This window comes from Colletotrichum lupini, chromosome 8, assembly GCF_023278565.1.
Source record: "Colletotrichum lupini chromosome 8, complete sequence".
Taxonomy (NCBI): Eukaryota; Fungi; Ascomycota; class Sordariomycetes; order Glomerellales; family Glomerellaceae; genus Colletotrichum; species Colletotrichum lupini.
In genome coordinates, this window is record NC_064681.1 from 144517 (window position 1) to 169622 (window position 25106).

The 25106-nt window shown below is 42.2% G+C and overlaps 6 protein-coding genes across 6 annotated transcripts; 1 reads left to right on the forward strand and 5 right to left on the reverse strand.

The window, feature by feature from the left end:
• Nucleotides 1-4794: 4794 nt before the first annotated feature.
• Nucleotides 4795-5028, reverse strand: CLUP02_14528 (uncharacterized protein; the record flags this gene model as incomplete). Its single annotated transcript, XM_049293456.1, has 1 exon — nt 4795-5028. A coding segment is annotated over one exon (234 nt), but the record flags the coding sequence as incomplete, so codon positions are not given.
• A 7485-nt stretch (nt 5029-12513) lies between these two features.
• CLUP02_14529 (zinc carboxypeptidase) lies at nt 12514-14006 on the reverse strand (the record flags this gene model as incomplete). Its single annotated transcript, XM_049293457.1, has 4 exons — nt 12514-13148; nt 13207-13321; nt 13386-13422; nt 13495-14006. 4 exons carry the CDS (start codon nt 14004-14006, stop codon nt 12514-12516), a joined length of 1299 nt encoding a protein of 432 aa, XP_049150603.1.
• A 1634-nt stretch (nt 14007-15640) lies between these two features.
• CLUP02_14530 (uncharacterized protein) lies at nt 15641-15850 on the reverse strand (the record flags this gene model as incomplete). Its single annotated transcript, XM_049293458.1, has 1 exon — nt 15641-15850. The coding sequence occupies one exon, from the start codon at nt 15848-15850 to the stop codon at nt 15641-15643; it is 210 nt and encodes a 69-aa protein (XP_049150604.1).
• Nucleotides 15851-17381: 1531 nt separating this feature from the next.
• On the reverse strand, nt 17382-21032 carry CLUP02_14531 (ATPase; the record flags this gene model as incomplete). The annotated part of the gene is made up of 10 exons (XM_049293459.1): nt 17382-18857; nt 18937-19031; nt 19101-19135; nt 19203-19353; nt 19469-19514; nt 19581-19668; nt 19738-19835; nt 19888-20667; nt 20728-20938; nt 20998-21032. 10 exons carry the CDS (start codon nt 21030-21032, stop codon nt 17382-17384), a joined length of 3015 nt encoding a protein of 1004 aa, XP_049150605.1.
• A 364-nt stretch (nt 21033-21396) lies between these two features.
• Nucleotides 21397-23784, forward strand: CLUP02_14532 (uncharacterized protein; the record flags this gene model as incomplete). Its single annotated transcript, XM_049293460.1, has 4 exons — nt 21397-21494; nt 21649-21931; nt 21989-22650; nt 22701-23784. 4 exons carry the CDS (start codon nt 21397-21399, stop codon nt 23782-23784), a joined length of 2127 nt encoding a protein of 708 aa, XP_049150606.1.
• Nucleotides 23785-23951: 167 nt separating this feature from the next.
• On the reverse strand, nt 23952-24554 carry CLUP02_14533 (3-octaprenyl-4-hydroxybenzoate carboxy-lyase UbiX; the record flags this gene model as incomplete). The annotated part of the gene is made up of 1 exon (XM_049293461.1): nt 23952-24554. The coding sequence occupies one exon, from the start codon at nt 24552-24554 to the stop codon at nt 23952-23954; it is 603 nt and encodes a 200-aa protein (XP_049150607.1).
• Between the last annotated feature and the right edge of the window lie 552 nt (nt 24555-25106).

Here is a 25106-nt window from a genome sequence, read left to right on the forward strand (position 1 = left end):
TATAAGATTAATATCCGCTAGGGGAGCTAATAGCCGTACTAATAAACCTACTATAGTAGGGGGGTTTAGCTTAAAAGGGTCTATTCTAAATAGTCGGTTAGGATACGAACTATATAGCACGTCCTATTGTATCGGTTTGTTAATATAAGGGCTAAGGGGGGCACCCCGAGACCTCTATTATAGCCGTATTATTTAGTAATAAATATAGGTTTAGTATTACTATAGCTAATTCCGCGCGCGCTAACCCGATTCTAATAAATATTAGTTTATTTTAGGTAGATATTAGTAAAGAACCGGGAGCTCTATAGTAGTATAATATAAGTAGACTAGTCTTTACTAAGTTAACGCTAGATAAAGTTAGCTCGGGCGAACTATAGCGTGCCCCTGCGCGAGACTAGATAATAATAATAAATATAGTCGGGTGCTTTCTTTTTTTTATATAAGTAGCGGAAGTTAGTATTATCGTAGTTATATAAGTAGTAATATATAGCGTAGTCCTTATAACCGGACCTAGCTAAGAAGAGCTAATAAAGCTAGCGTTACGTAAGTAACTTTAGCTCGGGGCTCGCTATACTATCGATAGGTAAAGCGAGGGCCCTATAGGAGTCTAGTTAGTAATCCTCTTACTAGCCCCGAAGTATAGTTAGCTATTTCTCCCGGGTACGACGCTTAATATAAATAGTAATTAGGGGGCGTATAAGTAAGTTAGGGGGACTTATAATAGTACTTTTTTTAGCTAACCGGTCTATTATCTCGTTCCTTATAATACTCTTATAACTAGGCGTTTAGTAAGAAGTAACGGGGACCCTAGCGTTTTTAATAAGCTCCCTAAACTCGAGAATAATATATTAAGAGGATAAGGGGGGGGTACTATTTAAGTACTTAATAGCGGCCTAGTTATTTAAGTAGACCGTAATAGCTATAATAGACTTATTTTTAAGCCTTAGCGCCGCGCAGAGACCCGCGGCAGCCCCTTTTATTTTAATATTAAAAACCTCGGCCCGGGGGAGGCGGTAGTACCTAAGATAAATTAGTTACGGTCCTTAATAAATAGTATACCTAAAGCCCGTAGCTTTTAGAGTTATTTATAACCTATTTATATAGGCTATAATATACGTAATAGGGAGAGATTTATACTATTTATAATAGCTTTATATCTCTTCTATCTTAGTTACTTCTTAAGTATTACTAGAGTTATTTATAATCGAGAAGTTACGGGGTAATAAGGCTAGTTATAGGGGACGTTCGACTTAACTAGCTACTTAAATAAGCGTAGTTAGGTAAGAGGGGTTCTTATAGTCGCGTAGTAGCCTATAATTACGGATCCTCTAGGCTAGGGAATAAGAGTAGTTTAGTATAAAAAGCCTAACGGCATAGCGGTCTTTAAGGGAGTCTAAAAAAAGCTTTATTAATAAAGTGCTCGCTTTACGTAGTAGTACTATAACCGGTATAGTTTATTATATTAAGAGGGAGCCCCTTAAGGCGATATTAATAGGGGTCTAGAGGGTCCTAATAACCGACTTTAGCCTATATTAAACTTTTAGTTAGGCGCGTATCTCGGAGTTAACCCTAACTTTAAAAATAGGTCGGTTCGGGCCGGGGTACTATTGTTAGTATCCCTATTATAGGGTAGTTAGTTCGAACCGTAATTAACAAAGAGATTAATTAAACTATATAAATATTTACGTAGGTATAAAAAGGAGGTTCTAACTATAAGTTAGGCTAGCTACGATAATCGTAAATAGGGCCCCTAATTAGCCCCTATGTAGTTGGCTATATACCGCGGTCGAATTAGACTTCTAATCCGATACTAACTTTCTTTTTTTTTTATCGATTTAACTACTATGGTTAGAGGTATAATTTGACCTCGGGCCCGTTTACTAAGTCGTCTCCTTTTCCCCCTTTTTTTTACTCTTTTTATATAACCTATCCCTATATTCGTATAGTAACTTTTCTACTACCTACGAATTACTCTAATCCCTTATTTAGTACTATTTTTATAAAAACGTTTACGAACTTATTTTTATTATTAATTTAATAGATCTCGAGTATCTCGCGCCTTTTATATAATTACCTAAGGGCTATAATATCGATTATAAGCCTCTTTTCTTTCGTCGTTCCTAATTTAATAAGGTATTCGTATAGCAAGTAAGAATCTATATAAATAACCGTTAGAATAGGTAGAAGGCTAATTCGATTAATAATCTTCCTTAGCGTTATTAAAATTGCGTAAGAGAGGTTAACGCCGTTAATTATACTATAAACCTCTAATATTAGTATACTTCTCGTTACCTACTTACTTTTAATTAACGAGTAGTAAATTATATTACTATATATAATAAATTCGCTCTTGCCTATACTCTCGTTAACTAAGATAATAATATACCCTAATTACGAAATAAGGTTGTTATTATTCGTAAATAACCTATTAACGAAGACGTAAAGCTTACTAGTCGCAAGGTCGATTAGGTAATAAACGAGACCTCGATCGAGATTCGTTTATTACTACTTAAGCCGCTTATTAAGTACCTCGACGTCTTATTTAGTTAAATTTATAGTCTACGCTACCTTAGTATAATTAAGAATTACCTTAGGCTAATAAATACTTATAATATATACCCCTCGCGCGAGCTTAGTTTTATACCGCTTTTTAACGTTAGTTATATTTAAATTAACGAGGTTAATCTTCTCGCCCTACCCCTTTTATTAAAAAACGACGGTTTCCCTTTTAATTATAAGAATCCCGCCGTTAAATACTAGGGGGGTATTTATTATAAGGACCTCTTTTAGCTTCGTTACGAAGCCCGCTTTTTAAAGCTCCTTATCCTCTTTTTTTATAAAGTTAATATTAAATAGGCCTAATATATCGTTAGTTTATATTCCGACGATCCTAAATTAGTTACCTTCGTGCTCCGCGATTAGTAAGTACGGGTTATATATAGAGGTAATTATTAATAGTTAATTAATATAAAAATCGTAATAAGTAGCCTATTAATAAGTACCCGATTCTGCGAGCCTATATAGTAGCTTAAGTACTTTAATAATCGTGCTTTTTAGGTACTTACTAGCTATTTCCTTCGGTAAATAGGCTAGGATTTTCCTTATAAGCCCTGTGGCCGATTAAGTATAGGCCTAGGTAATATTACGGCTCTAAATCTCGTATCCCTTTTTCCGTAGCAATGCTATTAGTACTATTATTAATCGTTAGTTATAGCGCTATATAGTGGGCGATTATATAAGTAGCGTCGCCTTTTCGACGTCGCTATACCCTTAGATTACGTATCTAGACTTCTCGTACGGCTAGGGTGTTCCTTTCTCTTTAATCTTACGAATTATTCGTAATTTAAATATATAGAGGTTTATATATTTTTCTAGGTCGTATAGGATAAATCGATAGACCCCTCGATTATAAAAAGTGTCTACTTCGATAAGATCTAATCCCTTATACGGCTTTTTAGTAGTTATAATTATACCTTCTTTACGTAGTTTAACTACTAGCTCGAAATCGGCTTTCTCTTTTACTATATAAAAGGTATTAATTACCTCGTTACTAGTAATAAATTACTACGTTGGGGCTTGCCGTCGTAGTCTTCTACGACGTCTTATTAGTAATATTAGTGCCCTTTTAATAATATCCTCTTCCTTATTATTTATTAGTATTACTACGACGATTTTATTAAGGATAATTTCTTATGCCTCTACTACGGGTTATATAGTTTCCCCTAGCTCTTTTTCTTTTTATAAGTTAGAAATTACCTCGTTAGGATTTATATAATACGGTTTAACTACCGTAATTAATACTTCGAGTAGCTAGTCGCGATCTCTCGTAACTATATAAGAGCGCTCGTTAATAAAAATTAACTTATATAGCCTAGCTTATTATTAAGTAATTTCGCGCTATACTCGTATATCCGAATTTAGTAGTATGTTTAGATTATTTCTTATATCGGGCCTATTACGCGTAGTAATTACCTCGTTAACTTACTTTTTTATACTTACCTCGCGCAGTGCCTATATTACTTTTTTAATTACTTAGGCTCGTTAGCTTATACTTAGTAACGGTAGCGAGGCTAAGGTCGTTCTTAAATATGCTCTAAATACTAATAGCGTTAGTATAAGTCCGTTAGGCCCTATAGTATCGTTATAGTATTTAAGTGCTATTTAGAGGCATTCGTCGTTAGTAAAATCCGGATTTTCCTCTTTAATAATTCTAAACGCCCTTTTTAACTACTAGTATACCCTTTTTACTTTTCTAATACTATAGTACGTTTTAACGGGTACGACTTTTAGTTATATACTATAGGCCGTCGCATTATCCCTAAATTCTATTAACTTAAAGCTAGTACTAGCGTCGGTTCTAATACTATCTAGCGGTCCTTAATATATATTAATCTAGCTTTTTTGTAAGGCTACTTATACTATTTTTACTTATAAATCCCGGAGGAATTGCCCTACTTAGAAAGATATAGCTACGTCGATTATATATAATACTAGCCGACTATTTAAATAGAAAATATCGACGACTATTTCTTAGTTAAAATTAAGCTTATTACGTAATTTAAACTTGAATCTGCGTGGGCTCTGCGCATTTATTTAGTATTAGTAGTATACTTTTATTAACTACTCTAGCGCCCCTATTTTAATATTATTATTACTTAATTATTTTAGGAGGTTATATAGCCTCATAACCGACGGGTACCCGAATCTCTAGTATAGTTTTCTAAGCTCACTTTCCGTTAGGTAATTAATCGACTTCGTATCGTTAGTAAGCTTTATAAACGTATACCCTTATTATTATTTAACTATTTCGAAGTACTTACTACTAGAGATTTTATTCCTCGTATTATTAAATATAATACCTAGTCGATCTATGTCTTTTAGATATAGGAGAAATAGGGTATTAATAGGCAAAATATAAAAAGTTATCGTTCCGAAGTATATCTCTACTTTTACTATACCTAGGGCGACGATTTCCTTACTTAGGCTAAAACTAATCCTCGTAATACCTACTATCGACGTATTAAACGTTACTAGTGCGATTTTCTATAGCGCTTAGAATTACCCTTTTTCTCTAATTAACTATTACGATACCCTAGTATTTAGGATAACTCTATAGAAATCGTCTAGGCTATACCTTTCGCTCGTATAGAATACTTATATAAGCTTAGTATTCGAGGGATCTAAGTAGTATAAAAAGGACCCCTCTAGCTACCCCTAGATTTACTTAGTACTATATTCCTTTTTTTTAAATATTAAGAGAGATAGCGTCTTCTCTTTAATTATTAAGAAAATAGACTTCGGCCCTATTAGATTCGCCCTTTTAGCCGCTTCTATATCCGTTATCTAAGGGACCTTCCCTTATTATTTATAAATAAAAGCCTACTTATTAAGAGCTTTTATTACCTTTTATTCGTTTAGCCTCGTATATCCTCCGGAGGCTAACGGGGCGAAAAAAGAATAGTTAATATCGTCGATTTTATCATAATCTAATTTATTAATATAGGGGGTAAGATCTTCTTTATTTTCTAAATCTCTTATAGGGGGTATATACTTTAGGCCGCTACTTTAGCTACTATCGCTAGGTTCCGTACCCCCGGATCTGCCCTTATATATAACGAGGAATTAGTTAAACTAACGAGGGCTAGTTTTACCGTTTACTACCCTTAACTTTTTATATTATTCGTACGATTTAGTACGCTCTTCTTTAGAGTAGTTACTTAACTAATATCTATCCTTTTTATAAATATAGTATTACTTTTTTTATTACCCTACTTACGAGTTAAATCTCTACTTATTTAACGAATCTGGGCCTCTTTACTAGCGATTGCTATATTTAGTTTCTTTTCTTTTTTTATTATATGTTTAATCGACCTAATATTATTAATAAGGGCCGTCGTATACTTAGAGATAGGTTTAGCATAGCATTTTTATTTTAATATTAAAGCTAGATCTTAGCCTTAAGTAGAGCGTCTCGTAGTTTTTAGGTACTTAGTATAGGGTAATTTTTATTTCTAGTATATACTAAATTGCGGTATAGAGATATCCGACTTTCCGCTCGTTTATCCCCTTATTTAGCTAGGTTTTTATTAGCTTATTAATTTAATTAATAAGCTCTTTAAGGATCTCTACTCGCGATTTACCCTTTATTATCCTAGCTATAAATACGAAAGAAATCGTTCGTAGCTTAAATAGGAGCTCTAGGTTCTTATTATAGGTCTCAAAGCGGCTTCGGATTACGTAAATTATACTAAGAAAGTCGTTTCGATCGAAATTACGCACCGCTTCGTAATAATAATTAGAGGCTTTACTTACGAGTACGATATTAATTACCGAATAGTACTAGTGTTCCCTAATTCCGACTTTTTCGTAATAATCGTAAAATATTATTAGGGTTTCTTATAAGACCTTATACTTCCCTTTAGAGTATAATTTCTCTTTTAGGAAGATCTTTTTAAGGTCTATAAATTGCCTCGTATTTGCTACTAGATTTTCAGTATTTATATATAATCCCTACGTCGCTACGTATTATTAGTAACTTCGGGTCGTTTATTTCTTTTTTTATTAGCTAATCGGCGCCGAATTTTATATTAATAGCGGTAACGAGTTATAGATTAAAATAAACGGAATTATTAATTATCGTACTTCTAGTACTATATTTTGCCCCGGTATATCCTTTTATAATAATAAATTTCTATTAATAATTATAGGGAGGAAATCTAGGTCGTTTATCCTTTTTTTAAATTCGTTAAAGCGATTGTATACTTTGTTAACCTATGCCTAGTTTTATAGTACGAATTCCTTTTTTATAATTATCGCTATTAGTATTTCGTATATCTCTCGCGATTATAATTACGCTAATAATACCCCTCGCTTATAAAAGAATTTATTAACTACTTTCGCAATTCCTAGGCTTGCGCTCGCGAACTATTCGTCTAGCTAATAACTAAGGTCGTCTACGATCTTATAGAACAGGGGTTACCTCTATAGCCCCTTTTTCTTATAGACCTTAGTTAAATAAATTAATACTACGTTAATTTGCTTATTATTAAGCTAATCCGCGATTCTATATATCTACGTCCCCTAATAGTCCGGGTTAATATTTACTTATTTATAAGGGATTGGGATTCTATTTAAGATCGGGTTTTATCCTCTTTTTTTTTACCTTAACTTACTAAGGGGCGTGCTCTAGCTTATACTTATATTAGCGGTTACTAGCGTATTTAATCTTAATAAGGATATATTTAATCTGCGCGCTAGTCGTAGTAAATCCGTGCTTTTACTACCTAACGAATTTATTAAGGTCTAGGAGATTCCCGCTTCCTCTCGCCGTCTCGCTACTACTCTCGTTTTTATTATTTTTAGTAATTACTACTACCTTTTTAAATCGCTAGCTATTATACTTACTAAGATCCTCCTTTTTATTTAATAAAAAAGGGTAGGTTTTAGTAGTTCTTTTTAATAATAGTAGCGGTAGACGTTTATATTACTATAAGAAGATATAGTAATTAGTCTCGGGATCTATACCGGTTGCCGATTTCCGCTATCCCATATACTTCTAGCTTCCTAAGCCTCGTGCTCTCTATAATTTTTAAATAGCTTCCTTAGTTAATTTCTAATTACGGGCTGGCTACGGAAAAGTCGTTTAGTAAAAAAGCTACTTAGGGCGATAGTAAAAGGCTAGTTACTTAAGTAGTTCTATTAATTAACGTAGTTTAACGTAGTAAACGTCGACCTCTCGTAAGTAGTAAAAGGCTATAATTACTTAATTCCGTACGATATTTAAGAATCGCTTCTTTTTTTCGTTTATTTCCGTAAGGTTAATTAGTACGAATCTCTTATCCTATACGGTATTAAGAAGTTATCTCTTTTGCGTAGCGAGATGCCTTACTGATCTATAATAATAGAGTTTAATTACTAATTAATATTAGTATCCCTATTATAGGGTAGTTAGTTCGAACCGTAGTTAACGAAGAGATTAATTAAACTATATAAATATCTACGTAGGTATAAAAAGGAGGTTCTAACCGTAGGTTAGGCTAGCTACGATAATTATAAATAGGGCCCCTAATTAGCCCCTGCGCAGTTAGCTATATGCCGCGGTCGAATTAGACTTCTAATTCGATAACTATAGCTTAGCGCCGTATAGGGCCTTAAGGATAACGATAGTATAGATCGCTTTGCGTATAGTAGCGGGGGGCGTACTATTAAAGACTTTATTAAGACTTTTAATATAACTAGCTATAGACCTAGCTTTACTTTAGTAGTTAGCGATATAGCTATAGAAAAGTAGCTTCTTATTAAAAATAATACCTAGCTACTTTATAATACCCTTTTCGTAAGGTCTAATCTCCCTATTATCATAGCGGATAGGGGGGGGGGCGATATCTCCGGCCCTCGGCAAGATTTACCTCGTAAAATAAAGGACTTCGGTCTTTTTAAAATTAAACCGAATAGTATTATCCCTACCCTAGGTAATAGTATCGTTTAGAATTTACTATGCCCAGGAAGTAGCTTTAGTAAGGTCCCTCTTAACGCTTAGTATCGTATAGTTATTAATATAGCTAAATCTAGAGGACTCCGGGCTAATTTAATAGATCTACTTAGTATATAATAAGAAGAGGATAAGTAAGATTAGTAACCCCTATAGTAAACTATAAAAGAGGGGGGATATAAGAGTCTAGTATCCTTTATAATAGACCGAGGCTCGGCGCGACTAGTTAAGGTATTATACCTAGGTAATAATATTCTTAAGCTAACCCTGTACCTAGAGCTAGTTATATAGCTAGTTATATAGTACTAAGTTAAAGGCTCTTTCGATATTTATTATAATAATAATAGTAACTAGCTTTTTATTAAAAGTAGCCTATATATCGTAAGCTATTACTCTAGCTATATCCGTAGCCGATCGCTTAGGTAGTGCCCCAGTTACTTATAAGTTAAGCACGCCTTAGGTAATAGTAATATAGGACATCCTCCTAGCTATAAGGCGCTCTAGCCCCTTCCCTAGGGTCGCTAGGAGTAAGATTAGGCGCTAGCCCTTATAAGTGCGTATATTCCGGTTAGGCTTCGGTATTATTACTACCTTAACGTCTTGCTAGGCCTTAGGGTAGTACCTAAGTATAAAATAGGCCTAGTAAAGGTAACGGACGTAGTTACTAATATATAGCTAATAAGCCCGTAATATTAAAACCGTAATATTATCTGCGCTAGGGGTAGTATTTCCCGCACTAAATACCGTATTATTTACTTCGCACTAGTAAATAGTAAGATCTTAAAATAATAGCTAACGAAAGCGTATTATAGGGTCGAGATATATGTCGTCCTTTATGGTCGCACGCTCTAGGAGCTTCTTTTAGAAGAGTATCGCTTTTTTAATAAGTTCGGTAACTATATTCTTACTATTTTATAAAAGAGGGGATTAGACCTAAGGCCTAGGCCGGTTCTAACTTATAATTTAGTATATATCTAAATCCTTTTTAATAGAGGAGACTATTCTAGCCTATATAGCGGCCTTAGCCCTCTATATAGTACTATCGCGCTACTAATTAGCTATAGTTATAGTAAGAGATTAGGGGTCGGCTACGTATGCCGCTTTAAAGCGTTTATTAGCTTTAATCTACGATTCGTCTTACTACTTTATCCCCCTACTCCCTATATAGCACGGGGTAGAGGAGGAAGTATAAGTATACTAAAGTACGTTATTAAGGCTCTCTGCGGCCTAATCGAGGTCTTATATAGTATCGTATATAGTATATATTACTTAAGTTAGCTCTCTAACCCTCTCCGCGAACTATAGTATATTTTTTAGTTTAATTCTCTATTTCTTCTTTCTTAGCTAATACATATTACCTAAGCTAGCGAGAAAGGGGATAGTTATAATAAGGGTATTATAGTCTGATTTAGTATATATATAGCTAGCAATCTGGGTCCGGGCTAGGGGGACGTTAGAAATAGCTAGGTCGAGTACGTTACCCGCTTTATAAGTAGGGACCCCTACGGGGTTTAGTATAATAAGGTAATAGCCGTCTATTTAGTTAGTAAGGTAGTTCCTAGGGGTATATAAGGGGGTCCCCGGCTACTAGTTAGTATAATAAGAGTTTAGATCCCCCGTAATAAGCAGCTTCTATAGGGGGGTCTAGTAGTCGAGTACTATTAATATATACTTTTTATTAGGGGCGCGGTAAATATTAAGGATATAATACTTTAAGATACGTACTTTAAATAAGTCTTAGTAAGGGAGCTTTATAATATTAAACGCCGCTAAGTATAAGAGGGTCCGGCGGACGTATATAAGGACCCGGGGTCTATTAGTAATCGTAGCTTAGCTCTAAACTAATAAGTATAGGGCGAAGCTAGGGTAAGATTTAGTAATATTCTACGGTTTACCTATACTATACTATAGCTTTTATAATAATAAGATATTTACCTATTCGAATTTAGTAGTAGTAAGAGCGTAGTCGTATTTACGGCCGTTCTTTTATACGTTAGCTTATAGTACTTTAATTTTAGTACGTATTAAATACGCTAGCTACGGGTAGTTATAGAGCGCCTACGCAAGGCGCTCTTATATTTACTCTTACTCTTCCTCTTCGGGGCAGGCTCTTCGTATTCTAAGCTGTTTTTAGAGGGGAGTTTAGAGCCCTATTTCTTAAAAAAGGGGTAGTCGCCGCCTTTTAAAATAAAATTTATAATACTATCTAATTTTATAATAAATAGGTAGGTTTATTCTCATCTACTTAGGTAGTCTTTAGTATTATATATAGCTATACTAATAACTATAAACCCCCGAATAATATCCTTAGTAAGTCTCTTTATTTTAATACTTATAATCTTATCCTAAAGCTAGGCGCCTAGGGACTCTATAGGGTCTAACCTAGGGGCAGGGCTTAGGGAGAGGTCGAGCTTCGTAGCTTATATATAAAGTTCTTTATTTACCTTGCGTAGGAGTTTTTTTTATTAAGAAGTCTAGCGGATAATAGTACCGTCTTTTCTCTAGGGGCGTATAGAGTAGCTCATATAGTCGCTCATATATAGCCCTTAGTAGTTTACGTACTAAGGGACGATCGTAGTATAGTCGCCGTTATATCCTAGCTTTTTATAATAGTAGTAGTATTAAGTCCTAGTATAGTCCTTAGAGCTATACTAATCTAAGTAGACCTAGTACTACTTAGGAAGGGGTCGGTAAGTAAGTAGCTAGGCTACTACCGATCTAAAGATACTAAAGGGCCTTTTTATTAGTTTTAAAAAGGATATAATATAAGTTATATAGGGGCCGTTTATTGGGCTAGAGGTTTAATAGCGGAGGGGGGTTATCCCTACTACTACTCTAACTTCGTCCTAGATATACGTACTAAAGTCGAGGGGTTACTTATTAAGGCTAAGGATCCGAGTCTTAATGCCTCTAATAGTATAAGTAAATTAAATCTCGGATCCCTTAATAGTAATTATATTAAAGAGTTTAAGTAGCTAAGTATAGTAACTAAGTATAGCCTATCGTGCTCTTAGGGTTTTTAGAATAAGTACGTAATTAGTTAGAACCCTAGTTACTAAGCTAATATTTTTACCCTTAAGCGAGTAGTTTTTAATAACTTTTTTATAAATAAACCGTGCTTCTACTTAGTAGCGGGGATTCTTAAGGTTAAGATAGATAAAAATACGGGTATCGGGGGAGGGAAGTACGTTTTTAACTCTTTTTTATAAGTTACTCGTTATACTTAAAGCTCGAGCTATAAGCCCCTAGGGCTAGTAATTAATAAGACGTTAAGTATAATAACTAGAGCTCTAAGAGAGTGCTTTAGTAAAAGAGAGGCCCGTCGTAATTTTATAATCTAGCTTATATTAAGAGGTTCCGGCGGGTAGTAGCTAAGGTTTTTTAAAAAGAGCCTCGAGCTTAGTAATATAGTAGTTTATAATAATAGCGTATTTAGAGTTTTCTAATAGCTAAAAGGACTCTTAAATAGTTATAAAGGTAATATTTTTTATAAAATAAAGGCTAAATAGACGGGTCCTAATCTTATTAATAATTATAGTCTTATTAAAACGCGCTCTATAGTTAGGGGGGGGGTTAGGTTATTATTATTAGTCTAAGCTAAGTTATAGTAATAGACGCGTCTAGCCTAGGTCTCGTAGTTAGAACTTTTATAATCTTAGGGGTTATAAGTATTACCTTAGTAGAGTCCGGAATGCGGCGTTTTTTAGTTAGGGACCGAAGTAGTATAGATTAGACAATCGTAATAAAGCCCGAGAGGGTACTAAAAGTATTTAAAGAGAGTAATAACCGTAGCGGCGTATAGCGGCCGTTACCTAAGCTAGTTATAGTTAGTATAGGAGAAAAAGGGGGGGTAGAATAGGCCTTATTAAGGAGGTTAGTATAGTAGAGTGGCCCGCACTAATAGTGCGTACTAAGAAAAAGTATATAGGAAGAAGGTGGATATCGGCTATTACCTTATCGCGATAGCTACGGAAGTGTAGAATATTATTTATAGGTTCAATTCACATGGCGCAGGTAAATAGTTAGACAGCTCCTATTCCATTAAAAAACACCTCGTCCAATAAAGTATACAGTACCTGCTGTCCTTCCCACTGCTCCTCCGCGGCGCCAAGAATGCGATCGGGAGGTAAGACAAAGCCGAAATCGCCTGTATCAGGAAGCTCAATGGTGTAGGAAAAGTCCGCGCCGCCAATTGCATAAACATGGTCAGGTGCTGCCCCTGTGGTGGTATAGAGGGTAGCACCGCTGGGCCCAAATGTGAAAGTAGTACGTCTCTCGGAGCTGTCACGGATGACCTCGCTGAGCACCGAAGCAGTCTTGGTCCACTTGCCGAGCTCGGGAGCATACCACGTCTCCTTGGAACCGAAGGGTGAAAGAATATACTGGCCGTAACTGTGCCAGTCAATGTACAGTTTGATACCGCTGGTATCGCGCAGCTTGCGAACGTAAGCATCTAGGCCTTGGTTTTCGATGGTGTCGGAAGGCTTCTGGCCGCGGTAGGATTGGGCACACGGGTTGGTAGAAGCGCCAAACGGATTTGCATCCCATCCGTACTCCCAATTTCTATTGATGTCGGTTCCGTAGCAAGTTGAATTCAGAGGTGGGGGCGTGCGTGTCTTGCGCCAGAGACGGTCGACCTCCTGGGAGAATGTGAAGCCTGGTTCCGGTTTGAGTTCGTAGGCTCTTTGTTGAAAGAACTGCAAGGTCTGACTTACCATCTGGATTGACGATAGGGAAGATGTGAAAGTCGTATTGATTCAAGATGGAATCCGAAGTATTGGTGGCGTTCTTGTGGGCGTTGATCAGCTGTAGAGTAATATACTCAATGACCTGCGCAAAGAAACGATCAACTCAATTATGCCCAACCGATTATCAATGTCATCCATCAACTCACAGGAGCTGCAATCCACTCTCTTGCGTGAACAGTACCGCTAGTATCTTCGTCAGAATTTGAAAACCTACGCAGTAATATTTGTAGCTGGCGGCTAAGCCATCGTTCTTACTGGTAGAGTACAGCGGGCTTTCCCGGACCCTCATCGCCGAAGAGGTGGATTCCGTGAATTGTCCGATTCTCGAACGACCGCCCCGAATACACCAGCTCAGAGTTTCCCGGAAAGGCTTCGTGGAGGTCGGTGAAGTATTGGACATGGTCCTTATACGAGTGGTACGAGTCGAACCACGAAAGATCGTCGATGTCGCGCTTATATGCGGTGCGAACTTGGGATTCGGCGGCGATTGACTCGCCGAGGTCACTGTGCATGATGCGGTAATCTAGCCCAAGTGACTCAACAATATTGACTTGGTCTGGCGAGATGACGATGTCAATATGAGTATCCACATCGTGGTTCCATTTGTGATGAGGAATCGTAGCAAGTTTGGCTTGCACGGTTGCCAATTGGTTGAGGGTTTTCACTCGGAGAACCTGGTAGCCCTCATAATTAATTGGACTTCTCCTTTGAAAGTTGAAGCCAGCTGCGAGCGTAGAAACTACGGAAATAATGGCGGCAGGTCTCATCTCAAAGATACGTCAACAAAGCTCGTAGTATAGGAATATCACAAAAAGACAATATTTTGACACCCTAGCTACTATCGACGAGCTTATAAGTACGTTGTTTTCGATTACCAAAATCAAACCTCACGACACACCATCAGTGCCAAGCTTCACAATAGCAGTAGGTTGATTGCGTGCGAATTAGGCAGCCTCCGGACTGAGCCACGTAGTCGATAAATTCTCCAAGCCTGCAACTATCTCTCTCTAGGAGAGGCAAGTGTCCAAAAGTTCTCTCGCCGTGCATGACGTAAGAAACAGCCTCACCTTCCCCTTTAATCTTAGCCAATGCATGGCATTTTGTGACCCCTCAGCAAAGTCGACTTTTCGTGATTCTTGTTGATTAAGACGTCTTACTCAGGGGATGGATCCCCTGCTTCTTTTGAAATCTCGCAGTACTTCATCGCGGAGCCACGTGCTAGTCACAAAACAGTTGTAAACAGCCATGCGACTCATCAATTTACCAAAAGTCTGGCCAAAGGAAGATAGGTAGATGTTAATAAATAAGTTGTTCTTCATAATTGGAGAAGTTGTGTTCGGATCTTGCTCAAAGCCCCGAAGACAATGCCTTGAAGCCACTGGGAACAACGGAAAGTAGGACCAGAGCTACAAGAAACGTTTCAAGCGTAGCTTGCTCGCCGAAGCTTCGTGCCGCAGACTTGTAGTATAGAATGGTCGGTCGTCAAGGGCCTAGTCAATATTAGACCGCCAGAGGACCATGATGTCACATAGAGTTGTGTTATTCAGCCAAATGGCCTCAATGGTAGAAAACATGGCTAGTCAATCACCTGAAGAATATATGAATGAATGCAAGCCCGCCACCCGCTCAAGACATGTTGATACCGGCTGCACGGTGAACTAAGTTGCTTACCTATGGTTATCAAGACCGAAACCGCCGGACAAGTAGTCAAGTTTAGATAGAGCGATCCTTAATCTTTACGTAGAGCCATACAACATAGACAGGATGCAGCCTACTGGGTTCATTGGGCCAAGCAAGTCGGGGTCAAGTTTCCTACACATGGCTGGCCTCGGGTCAAGGCTTCAACTGGCCGGATGTTTGTCCCGCTTGACAACAGTCTGCGGGCATTGAATCGGACCATGAGTTTTGTCCTGAGAATGACTTCCGGGTCAGAAATAAGAGATGTGATCGTCAAGTACCTCGTGACTTAGGTACTCAATGCAAGTAAGGGAGAACTTACGAAATTGATCAACACGTGGTTAGTTACAGTGGTAAGAATGCTATTTAGAGACTCAAGGTAGCTGCAGATCACGAGGGAATAACAGCATCAGAGAGTCACTGAGAAGCCCACAGTTTGAGAGCGTGAAGCATCTCTCTTCCAATGATTTAAATGTAATCCAATAATTTCCTAATGATGTTTTGGATCACGCCAAACACAAACAATCGGCCTCGCGAAACCATTCTCTCGGAGCCTCCAAGAACGCTGCTAAGACTTTGTCAATTTCCCACAGGCCGTGATTCAACGTTCGATGTCGGTGACTGGTGTAAGATTCTTCTCGTTCTCATTAGCGATGATTAATAGAGGTCATACAGAGTTTTTGAAGGTTGACTGACCTACCTCCGATTTTGTCGTCTCCCTGAACTAATCGGCATCACAGTTGAACGTGACACCATCAGGTTTTCCACCAGCCTGGCACGCCGCATTCGCAGATTTGCAGTGCGTGCTATCGGGTTTCACATCCTTTGCGCAACAAAAGTTGCACATCGTTCCTTGAATAGTGGCTCCGCAGTTTTTAGGCTCCACGCAGTGTCGTTGGACAAGGGAATTGGGTGCGAAGTCGGATGAGGGCATAGTCGCAGCCACAGGCAGTAGGATGAGGAAGATTCGCCCAGCGACCATGATTACCACAGTTGAAATGTAAGCTTTGCAAGGCCAATACACGATAGGATGTGTGTCATAGAGGATTAATCGCCTACCCACCAGCAAAGCCGTGAGTGGAAATCAGCCCTCTTTATTCTTCCTCCAAGATTGCCTAAAGCTAGGACCACAAACGGCAATCATTTTCAAACTGATTATGGATCAAAGTTAGACTTCAAGTGCGCCTTGTCACAAGGCACGCTTTGAGCCTAGCTAGTTGGTGATGGGCAGGAAGGTTTGCCATCCGAATCCGCCCAAAGAGTGCATCAAAAGTATACCAAGGCTTGCAGAAACGGCGGCTTTGGGAGATATATTCTCCAACTTTCTCCGGAACTCGTGTATTCGCGAAACGGCTTCAGAAATCTGCGTTAGTCATGCAACCTTCTTATTTAAGACTAAGGAAGTGTCGCGACGCCGCTATTCTTCACAAAAACTACTACTCCCAGGCGCCGACTTGCAGCACCGTTGGTTGGATTTGCGGAAAGTTGATGAGGGTATTCGAGGCTGTTTTGCTTTTCACTAGCCCTCGTCAGATGTCCGTTTGAGGGAGAGTCCCTCAGTCGACAGAATTGTATATTTGGGGTGGTTTCGTCCGATGAGATGACGCACTCTCGCATCGGCTCCAACAGCCCTCCGTGAACTCTACATACAATACGGTGCCTGCCTCGTGACATATATCATCGGGATATGAAGACCAAATACTGCAAACTCCATTCATGGCCACCACCCCAGAACCCATCGGCGCCAAGGCAGGGCCATGCTCATGGCCCACGACCCTGTCCCCATGTCGACGGATTGTGGAAGCGGCTGTATGAAAATTCCGGCTACTCTTGCCTTTCATGCACGACGATTTCGTTCTCGGAAACTGTCTAGGTTCCTTTGTCGTCTCAAATATTTAGGCTTTTGAGCTCGTGAGCTTTCTCTCCCCACATTGGTCACGGAAGAACCCGCGTTTGAAATTGGAAGGCTAACTAGTAGACAGACGAGATGGGTCACGGCAGTCCGGAGATGGGTCTTGATTAGTATTGATGCTAAGAGGCACTGCTGGGGATGTCAGACTACTTCCACTCCATTGAAGTTGAGAGGCTGGGTGTGCAAGCCCTCTGGGTCAAAGATGGCAGGGTAAGTATGTATGAGTACTGGTTTAGGCACCGAATCAACAGAGTAGATAGACCAAACGAAAGAGAGGCCTGGTCATCATTCGTTACAAGGGTGTTCAATAATATTCTGTAGAAAATGCGATGCGCGCGCCGATAGCTACATCGACCATAGCTTTGAAAGAACACACATGAGGAATGCATTTACTGCTGGCATCATCTAACGTAAGCCCTTCTCTCCCAACACAAATAATAGCGGCAAACGAATGAACAGGGGGAAAAAGAAATAACGAAACTCCATCCAGGGTCTAGAACCAGCCATACATATAATAGTACAGTAAGGCAAATAGCTATTACACACTCAACTTCTAAGCCTTCCCATTGGAAGTTATAAACTCGAACTCTTTGAAGTGGGCTCTTGCAAGTTCTTTTTGAACCCAACTTGCGATGCTTTCTACCGCATGATACGGACTCTCTAGATGTACCTGGAAAAACCCCTGCAATTGAGATGGGGTCAAGGTGTCTTCCGGTATCACGCTGGAAAACTGGACAGAAAGCTTCTCAATTTCTTCCATTTTCAGGTGTGTTGTGCACCCTAGTTCGGGAGAGAACATCCGCACAAACATTTCCGCCGCTGACTTTGGGCTAATGTTGCCCAGAAGGACCTTCATGTCGACTCGGCCGGGCCGAATCAAGGCACTGTCGAGTTGCTCGGGTCGATTCGTAGTCATGATGACGATACGGCCCTCCTGCGATCCAACGCCATCCAAAACATTCAGCAGTCCGGAAAGAGTGCAGTTGGGCACATTGCTGCTCTCCGGTGAATGTGCTCGTCCATTCCCGTTGCTGGTCTTCTCATGGCTGCTTGAACGCTCCACCCAAACGGCATCGATGTCTTCGAGAAGAACCACACATCGCGGCGGAATCTCCTGAAACATCTGCTCTAAATCGGCATCCGTTGCCACACTGGGGATCTTGACCTCGTAGAGATCTAATCCAAACTCGCCGGCAATCGCCACAGAAAGCGAGGACTTGCCAGTTCCAGGCGGGCCGTAGAAGAGGTAGCCTCTCCGGTACGGCATACTCCGGCTTTGGTAGCGCATCTGAGTCTTCGGATCCAGGTAATTCCGGATATCAGCAAGCAACTCCTGCTTCAAGCTGAGGTCAAAGTGCACGGTGTCCAGATGGCGGAGGGGCTTGCGGGCTTTAGGTTTCCAAGACATGCCGTAACGGTCGCGGGAGTAGATGATGACGAAGTACTGCGTCTGCCTGTCGGCGTACTCGCGGCAGGCTTCGATGAGATTCTGGACAGGATGCGCCGACCATCCGAAGCAGCTGATTGTCAGGTCCTCGCCTCCGATTCCATCGTAGCTGGGATCCGATAGTGAAGAATTGAAATCTCCAACGGCACGGGTGACGACAAAAAAGTTGCCTTTGAACCAGAGCCACCGTGTGTTCCAGTGTGGACAATACTGAACGGTATGGCGCGACTTCTTCAGAGCGGCAGCACGGTCTGGGTTGGCGCGTCCAACTTCGGTACGACCGGTAAAGGCGCGATAATGCCGGGGCCGGTTGGCGAGGACCCATTTCACGACGCTCCGATTAACCGGGTCGCCGCCCGGTATTGTGACGGAAGCGAGGAAAAAGCGCCGAATACAACTATACGCTTCCTGCCAGGCACATTGCATGAGTCTCCAAGCCGTAGGAAGGGTGCCGGCTATGGCAACAAGAGAGCCAATTTGTGTTATATCGAGCTCGGACCACCGAGTGAGAACGTCCCTCACCACGCCCGCTCCTTGAGACCACGGGTCGAGGAGAGCGTGGCTCGCGCCGGCGATGTGGAACTGGTGGGCCATTTAGGCGATGGGCTCATTCCGAGCCGCCCCGGCCTGTGAAAAGATGCAGACTAAGGAATCGGTTCACAAGTGAAGGGAGATCAGGGTGCCTTCGGTTGGCCAATCCTATTCGGAACAGCAAGGTCCGAGAAATCTGTTCAAAGAGTGAGGCTCGCGCAAAGCCTGGCAATGGAAAGATCAATACAAAAAGACAAAAAGAATAGATCGAGGCATTTTGATGAAACGAGTGACAAGAAAGTGAAGCAAAAATGTGAACAAGCGATTGTCTAGGAAGATCGTGTGAGGCCAGCTTGTGTTCATTTCGAAGGGTCGGAAAGCTTTTTCTCCCCAAACCTGCGCTCCAGAGAAGCCACATTTACCAGCCACACACGAGCCATATTACTAGAGATCCCATCATCGGCGAGCACCTTGCGGAACATCAAAACCCCGACCGGGCACCCGGTGTACCAGGAACAGCTTCGGCCCGAAGGGAGCAGGGACCCCACTGGTCCGAGCGGTCTTGCTTAGGTAAGTACTCTCAGTAGTCTCCAAAGGTACGAACGATACCTCCGAACGATGTGCCGCTTAACGAAGTACTCTTGACTCCGAACATACATCACAAGTGAAGCCAGGACCATACTGCAAAAGACTGAATACCATATAGATCTAGACGGTTGCAGTCACACTGCTGTTTAACCGCCATCTAGCTGCAGCAAGGATGGCAGCTCCAACCACGAGAGTTGCGCCGGTCCACATCGACAACGCAAGATATCCGGCATGCGCAAGAATCTGGCCGCTGATGGGAGGCCCGACAAGAGCGCTGTCCATTAACATGGTCAGTGTCCACAAACCGCCCTAGGCATGGAATAGCAGAAGTGTGACGACTCACGTTACAGCGATGGAGCCCATCATGAAGCCGACAGCCAACCCCTGATGACGATGATGGGCAATTTTTCCGACGCATGCACCCTGCAAGCTCATGATGGCCTGCAAATACGTCAGCCATTGTCATGGAAGTTCAAGATGTGAATCTACTCACTCCAGAGGAGAATCCGTACGCCAAACTCCACACTGCCAACCCAGGAAGAGACGTTGCCGCCGTCCAGCAAAAGCCAACGATACCAGCCGCAAGAGTTGCCAGCATGCAAAGATTGAAATGCCCATACCGGTCTGCGAGAAACCCAGGAATAACTCGTCCCAGGAATGAAGCACCGTTCAGCCCAGATAACAAGTAAAATGCCGTCGATGTGGACAAGCCATGTTGAACGCCGAAGCCCGTAACAAAGAAGACGGGAGTAAACAGTCCAAAGTAGCCGAGTGCTAACCCTCCACAGAGAAGGATAAAGGTCTTGTTCTTCAGGATAGAGTAGTTGGCCTTCGATTTGGACTGTATCTCGTCATTCGATGAGGTCGTTCCCTTCTCGTCCCCATCTAATGCCGCATGGATTGGACTCAAAGATGCTTGGGGTGCGGGGGCATCAACCACAGTGATGCAGGCGAATGCTAAAAGAGGAGCCATAGTGAAAGCAACAACTCGCATAGTCCATCCGAAACCAAGCTGGCGTTTGTTCAGAAGTTGCTCTAGCAGGATCGGCCAGATGATGCCACCGATTGAGGACCCGCCAATTGTGAGACCTAGAGCAAGGCCACGGCGATGAGGCATGCGGCGTGACACCACAGCCACAGGGGGGCAGAAAATGAGCGACATACTCACCCCAAGCAAAATCCCCTGGGCTAGGAAAACTTGGTAGTACTGTTTACAGAGAGAGGTCATGAAAAGAGCAAACAGTTGACCGATACTGCCAATACACAGGAGAATCTGTAAAGCGTGCACCTTAGTACGTGGAGGTCGGCAGGGCTGCAATCAATTTTCACATACCGTAGGTCCCAATCTGTCGGTTAAAACGCCTGATATTGGTGCACATAGGTAGACGATAGAAATAGATATGGATCCAATCCAGGAAATATTGGACTCAGATTCTCCGAGAAACGTCTGGTAATACTCTTGGAAAATGCCGAATGCATTAAGGAAGCCAGCTGTGCAAAAAAGCGAAAGCGAAGCACCTACGACAGCGAGCCACGATCTAAAACTGATAGTTCCGAATGAGATTTTGTGATTATATTCACATTCCGAAAACCATAAGCTCACCTATCGTAACCGGGAGGAGGTTGAGATGGCTCCATGGCAATGTAAGTTGTGTCTTGTGGCTAGAATATCAAGTTCAGGACACTGGCTGGCGTAAGCAACGGCAAAAAAAAACAAAAGCCAAAAGAAAAACAAGGTTGATTTAGGCACTTAGCATAGCTAGGATTAATTCCAGCAGTTCCCCATGGGCATTTAATAAATATTATCGCTTTGCTGTCGTATTGTTGCTCTGGATGAGGTGGCGTAGATGGAGTTGGTAAGCACCGCGGATTATCCGTGGAGTAACCCGTTGGCGTCCGAGGAAGGTCCGCGGCCAGGAGCGAACTTGGACTTTGCCTCATCAACATCAACAAAGTCCAGTGGCGAAGCACAAGAAAGCAATCACGAATCATTCATTTCATCATGAAGCGCACAATGCGACCTGATAGTGATAGCGCAGCCCAGAAACGACGTCGTCAACCCCAAGTTTCGTGTGACTCGTGCCGCAAGAAGAAGCTCAAGTGCGACCGCGGAGACCCGTGTTCGAGCTGTGTGATGCGCGGCTTGTCATGCGCAGGGCAGCCGGGGACACAAAATCCGATTGTAGAATTGAGGTAACCACAGAAATGGTGCATACATATCGACGACCGGTCTACCTTAGCTAACTACGGATAGCCATGCGCCAAGGTTGAGCGAGAATGCCGACGGCTCTATCCTGAGTCGGCTCCGCAATCTAGAGCACGCTGTGTTCGGGCCAGTGTCTTCTGCCGGCACAGAATTTTCCATGCAGCAGCTTGCGGACACTGTCGGACCTGAAAGGATAGAGCGGTCAAAACCATCCCGACGCCGAAGTCTGGGTTTATCAACACGCCATCCTCATCTACGGAGGTTCATGGATAACGAACGGCAGCAGACCGCGAAGTTTCTCGATTCAACATTCACGCGAAATAGTCTAAACGTGAGAAACACAATATCCAGACTTTAGAGTTCGAAATCCTAATGGACTGTTACCCAGGTCACTCTACCATTTGAAAAGGTGGACTATCACGTTACCAATGTCTGTCACTTTCCCAAGACACCCGCAAGCACAACCTCCGGCCTTACACCCTCCATTGATTCAGAAGGACGATTATCGACCTGGTTGATGACCCAAGAAGAGGCGTTGCTGCTACTACAAGACTTCCTCGACAATCCGTTTCATCTCCTTCCCATACTTCATCCAACAGCAGCCAGGTCCATGATCGTCAACTTCTATTGCACCTTATCTCGCGGAGGTGAACCAAATCCAGCACACGCTGCACTGATTCTAGGAATCGCAGCAACGAGTGCTTTCTTCTTCACCGAGGGGTCCAAAGCCAACGGGACCTTCGAGTCTTTGGAAGAAGCTACGCACACCGCCATAGCTTGGTTCAGATCTTCTCTCAACATACTAGAAAAATCACATGCCAATACTTGGGTCTGTCTGGAAGAGGTACAAGCACGTTCGGTCCTCGCTTATCTTGTCTACAATATGGAAGGCTGCTCAGCTAGGTTTAGATTCCTTCATGGCTGTTCGTTGTCGTCCGCTCGAGAAATGAGCCTGCACCTAATCGACAGCCCTGGCTCGGAACAGCGGGACGACGAGTCTGCAAAGGAAATCAAGAGAAGGGTATGGTGGCATATTACTGCTACAGACTGGTACGTCGCTCTCATTCCTCTTCTATCGACTATTGCTCATCATAGCTCAGGATGCTGGGTCTCATGGGAGGGCCCACGGATGGGACGTACAACGTTCAGCCGCGACAAATGAATGTTAATGAGCCTCGGAACATCAATGATGACGAGGCGAGCCTCTCGAATAAGGCCATTAGCATGCCTTCAGATACTGCGACAACGATGAGCTGTTTCATCCGGCGCATCCAACTCGCTGGTATTTCTCGTTCTGTCATCGATGCCAGAACACCAGGAGTTCCAGATGCTGAAATAACGGACTACGAACATGTAATCGAGTTAGATCGTCTGTTTGCAGATGCTATTGCCGACTTCCCCCCATTCCTCCGTCCCGATGGGCCCATTCCAGAGACCGCGCCGCCCTATCTATCGCTGCAGAGAGATGTTGTTCTCCTCGGTTTCCTCTCGCGACGCGCTCGATTACACCGACCATTCTTGCTCCATGACAAACAAGATGCCCAATACCAGTCATCGCGAGAGATATGTCTGAGCTCAGCCCGGACTGTCCTCGCAATCGCCACACGTCTACTAAAGGTTTCACAGATTAGAGAGCCAGTGCAAACCTTTAGCTCGCGAGCAATCGGTTGCCGTCTAGGCTGTGTTATCGGTCATATGTTCATGGCGTGTACAATATTGGCACTTCACTCAGGAGGCGTCTCAAGTCGTGAGGGCTTAGCAGACGGCAAAGAGTCATGGTTAGTATCTGATGCATCAGCAGAGCTGCATGCCGAGGTTGTACAAGCTTGCCGTGCTTTGGCATTGGCCGGAAAAGAATCGGTGATTGCTGCGCAGCTTGTTCAGAACCTGACGGGCGTTTTGCGTCGCTATCGTGTCCAGGGGATGGATGACGCTGTCCCATCAGAGGTAGAAGATGACAGAGAGTCTGTCGACGCAGGACTCTCGACTGACGATCCCGAAGCGGTTGCAACGGCCGGACTGAGGACTGTTTATGATGATGGTGGCAGTGCTGAGAAATCTAGTTTGGCTGGAGAAGACGTCCTCGGTCTTGACAGCCTATGGAACGATCTCCTTGGAGACGCCAACACATTTGGATGGGATCAACTTTTTGCAGGACTCGACTCCTATTGCGGCCCGACCTAGACATTAGCTTGCAAAAGGCACTAGGACTTATCACCGATGTCGAGGTACACCAGAAGTAGACATCCGGCTTGCTCTCGTCACACTCCACAGTGGTCCAACAATATCTCAGTCAGCCGTTACTATCATTCGGCGAAAGTGATCTGGTGTACAGTCGATTGTAATCAACATTACTTGCTATTTGTGGTACTCTTCTGCATCCCATCCCACCTTTCAAAGTTTCTCGCATCCAAGTCGAAAAGATCCAACAACCTTCCGACCATCTGATCAAGAACATCATCAATTGACGACGGCCGCGTATAGAATCCGACGACAGGCGGCGCGATAATCGCCCCCGCCCTCGTGACCTCCATCATATTCCTCAAATGGATCTCACTAAACGGCGTCTCCCTGACAGACAAGACCAGCCTCTTGCGCTCTTTCAGACAAACATCTGCTGCTCTCGTTACCAAGTCATCACAGATACCCGCATTGATCGCAGCGAGGGTCTTGACGGAACACGGTACAACAATCATGCCATCCACGCGATATGAGCCACTTGCGATAGGTGCGGCTAGATCGTGCGAGCTATAGGCGTGGTCTGCAAGTGCTTTCACCGCCGCGGGTGTGTAATCGGTTTCCCACTTTATCGTCTCGGCGGCCCACTTGCTGATAATGAGGTGCGTTTCGACATTGAGCCTCCGGAGGGTCTGAAGAACGTGAATACCAATCTGGGCTCCTGTCGCGCCCGTCAAGGCAACAATGATCTTTTTGCGAGGTGTGATGTCTTTCATTTCGTTGATGGCTTTTTTGTTGGTAGTTCCTCACAAGCATTTACCGACGTGGTGTCTCTGAAGTGTAAATGACAGTGATTTGCCGAAGATGTTGTGGACGTATTCTTGCTTTTGGGTCTGAAAGTGCTTGGAATGATTTTTGAGCCAGTTATAATTGCGTACCTCTGGATCACACTCTTCTTGCAGCGATACTACCCTACATATTTAATGGGATCACGATAAAAGTCTTTTCGGCGAAATCGGAGAGTTCAGAAACGATCGATGGGACGGTAACCGAATTGTCCGAACCCGGAGCCACTCGGGTATCCACATTCTCGACTTCCGGCACCGGTACGGAAGAGGACCGACTTCCATCCTAGCTCAGGGATCTCTGAGCACGTATCTCGGGGAATTCGGGGATATTGCATCACTACCACCGCTCATCGTACTCCATGCTGGCGTTCGGTGTTGACGAAAGTGATATATATGAACGCAACATGGTCATCTACATTGGCTGCATTATAATCACATCCAACCACCAACTACAAATCAAATATCCTCCATTTTTGGACT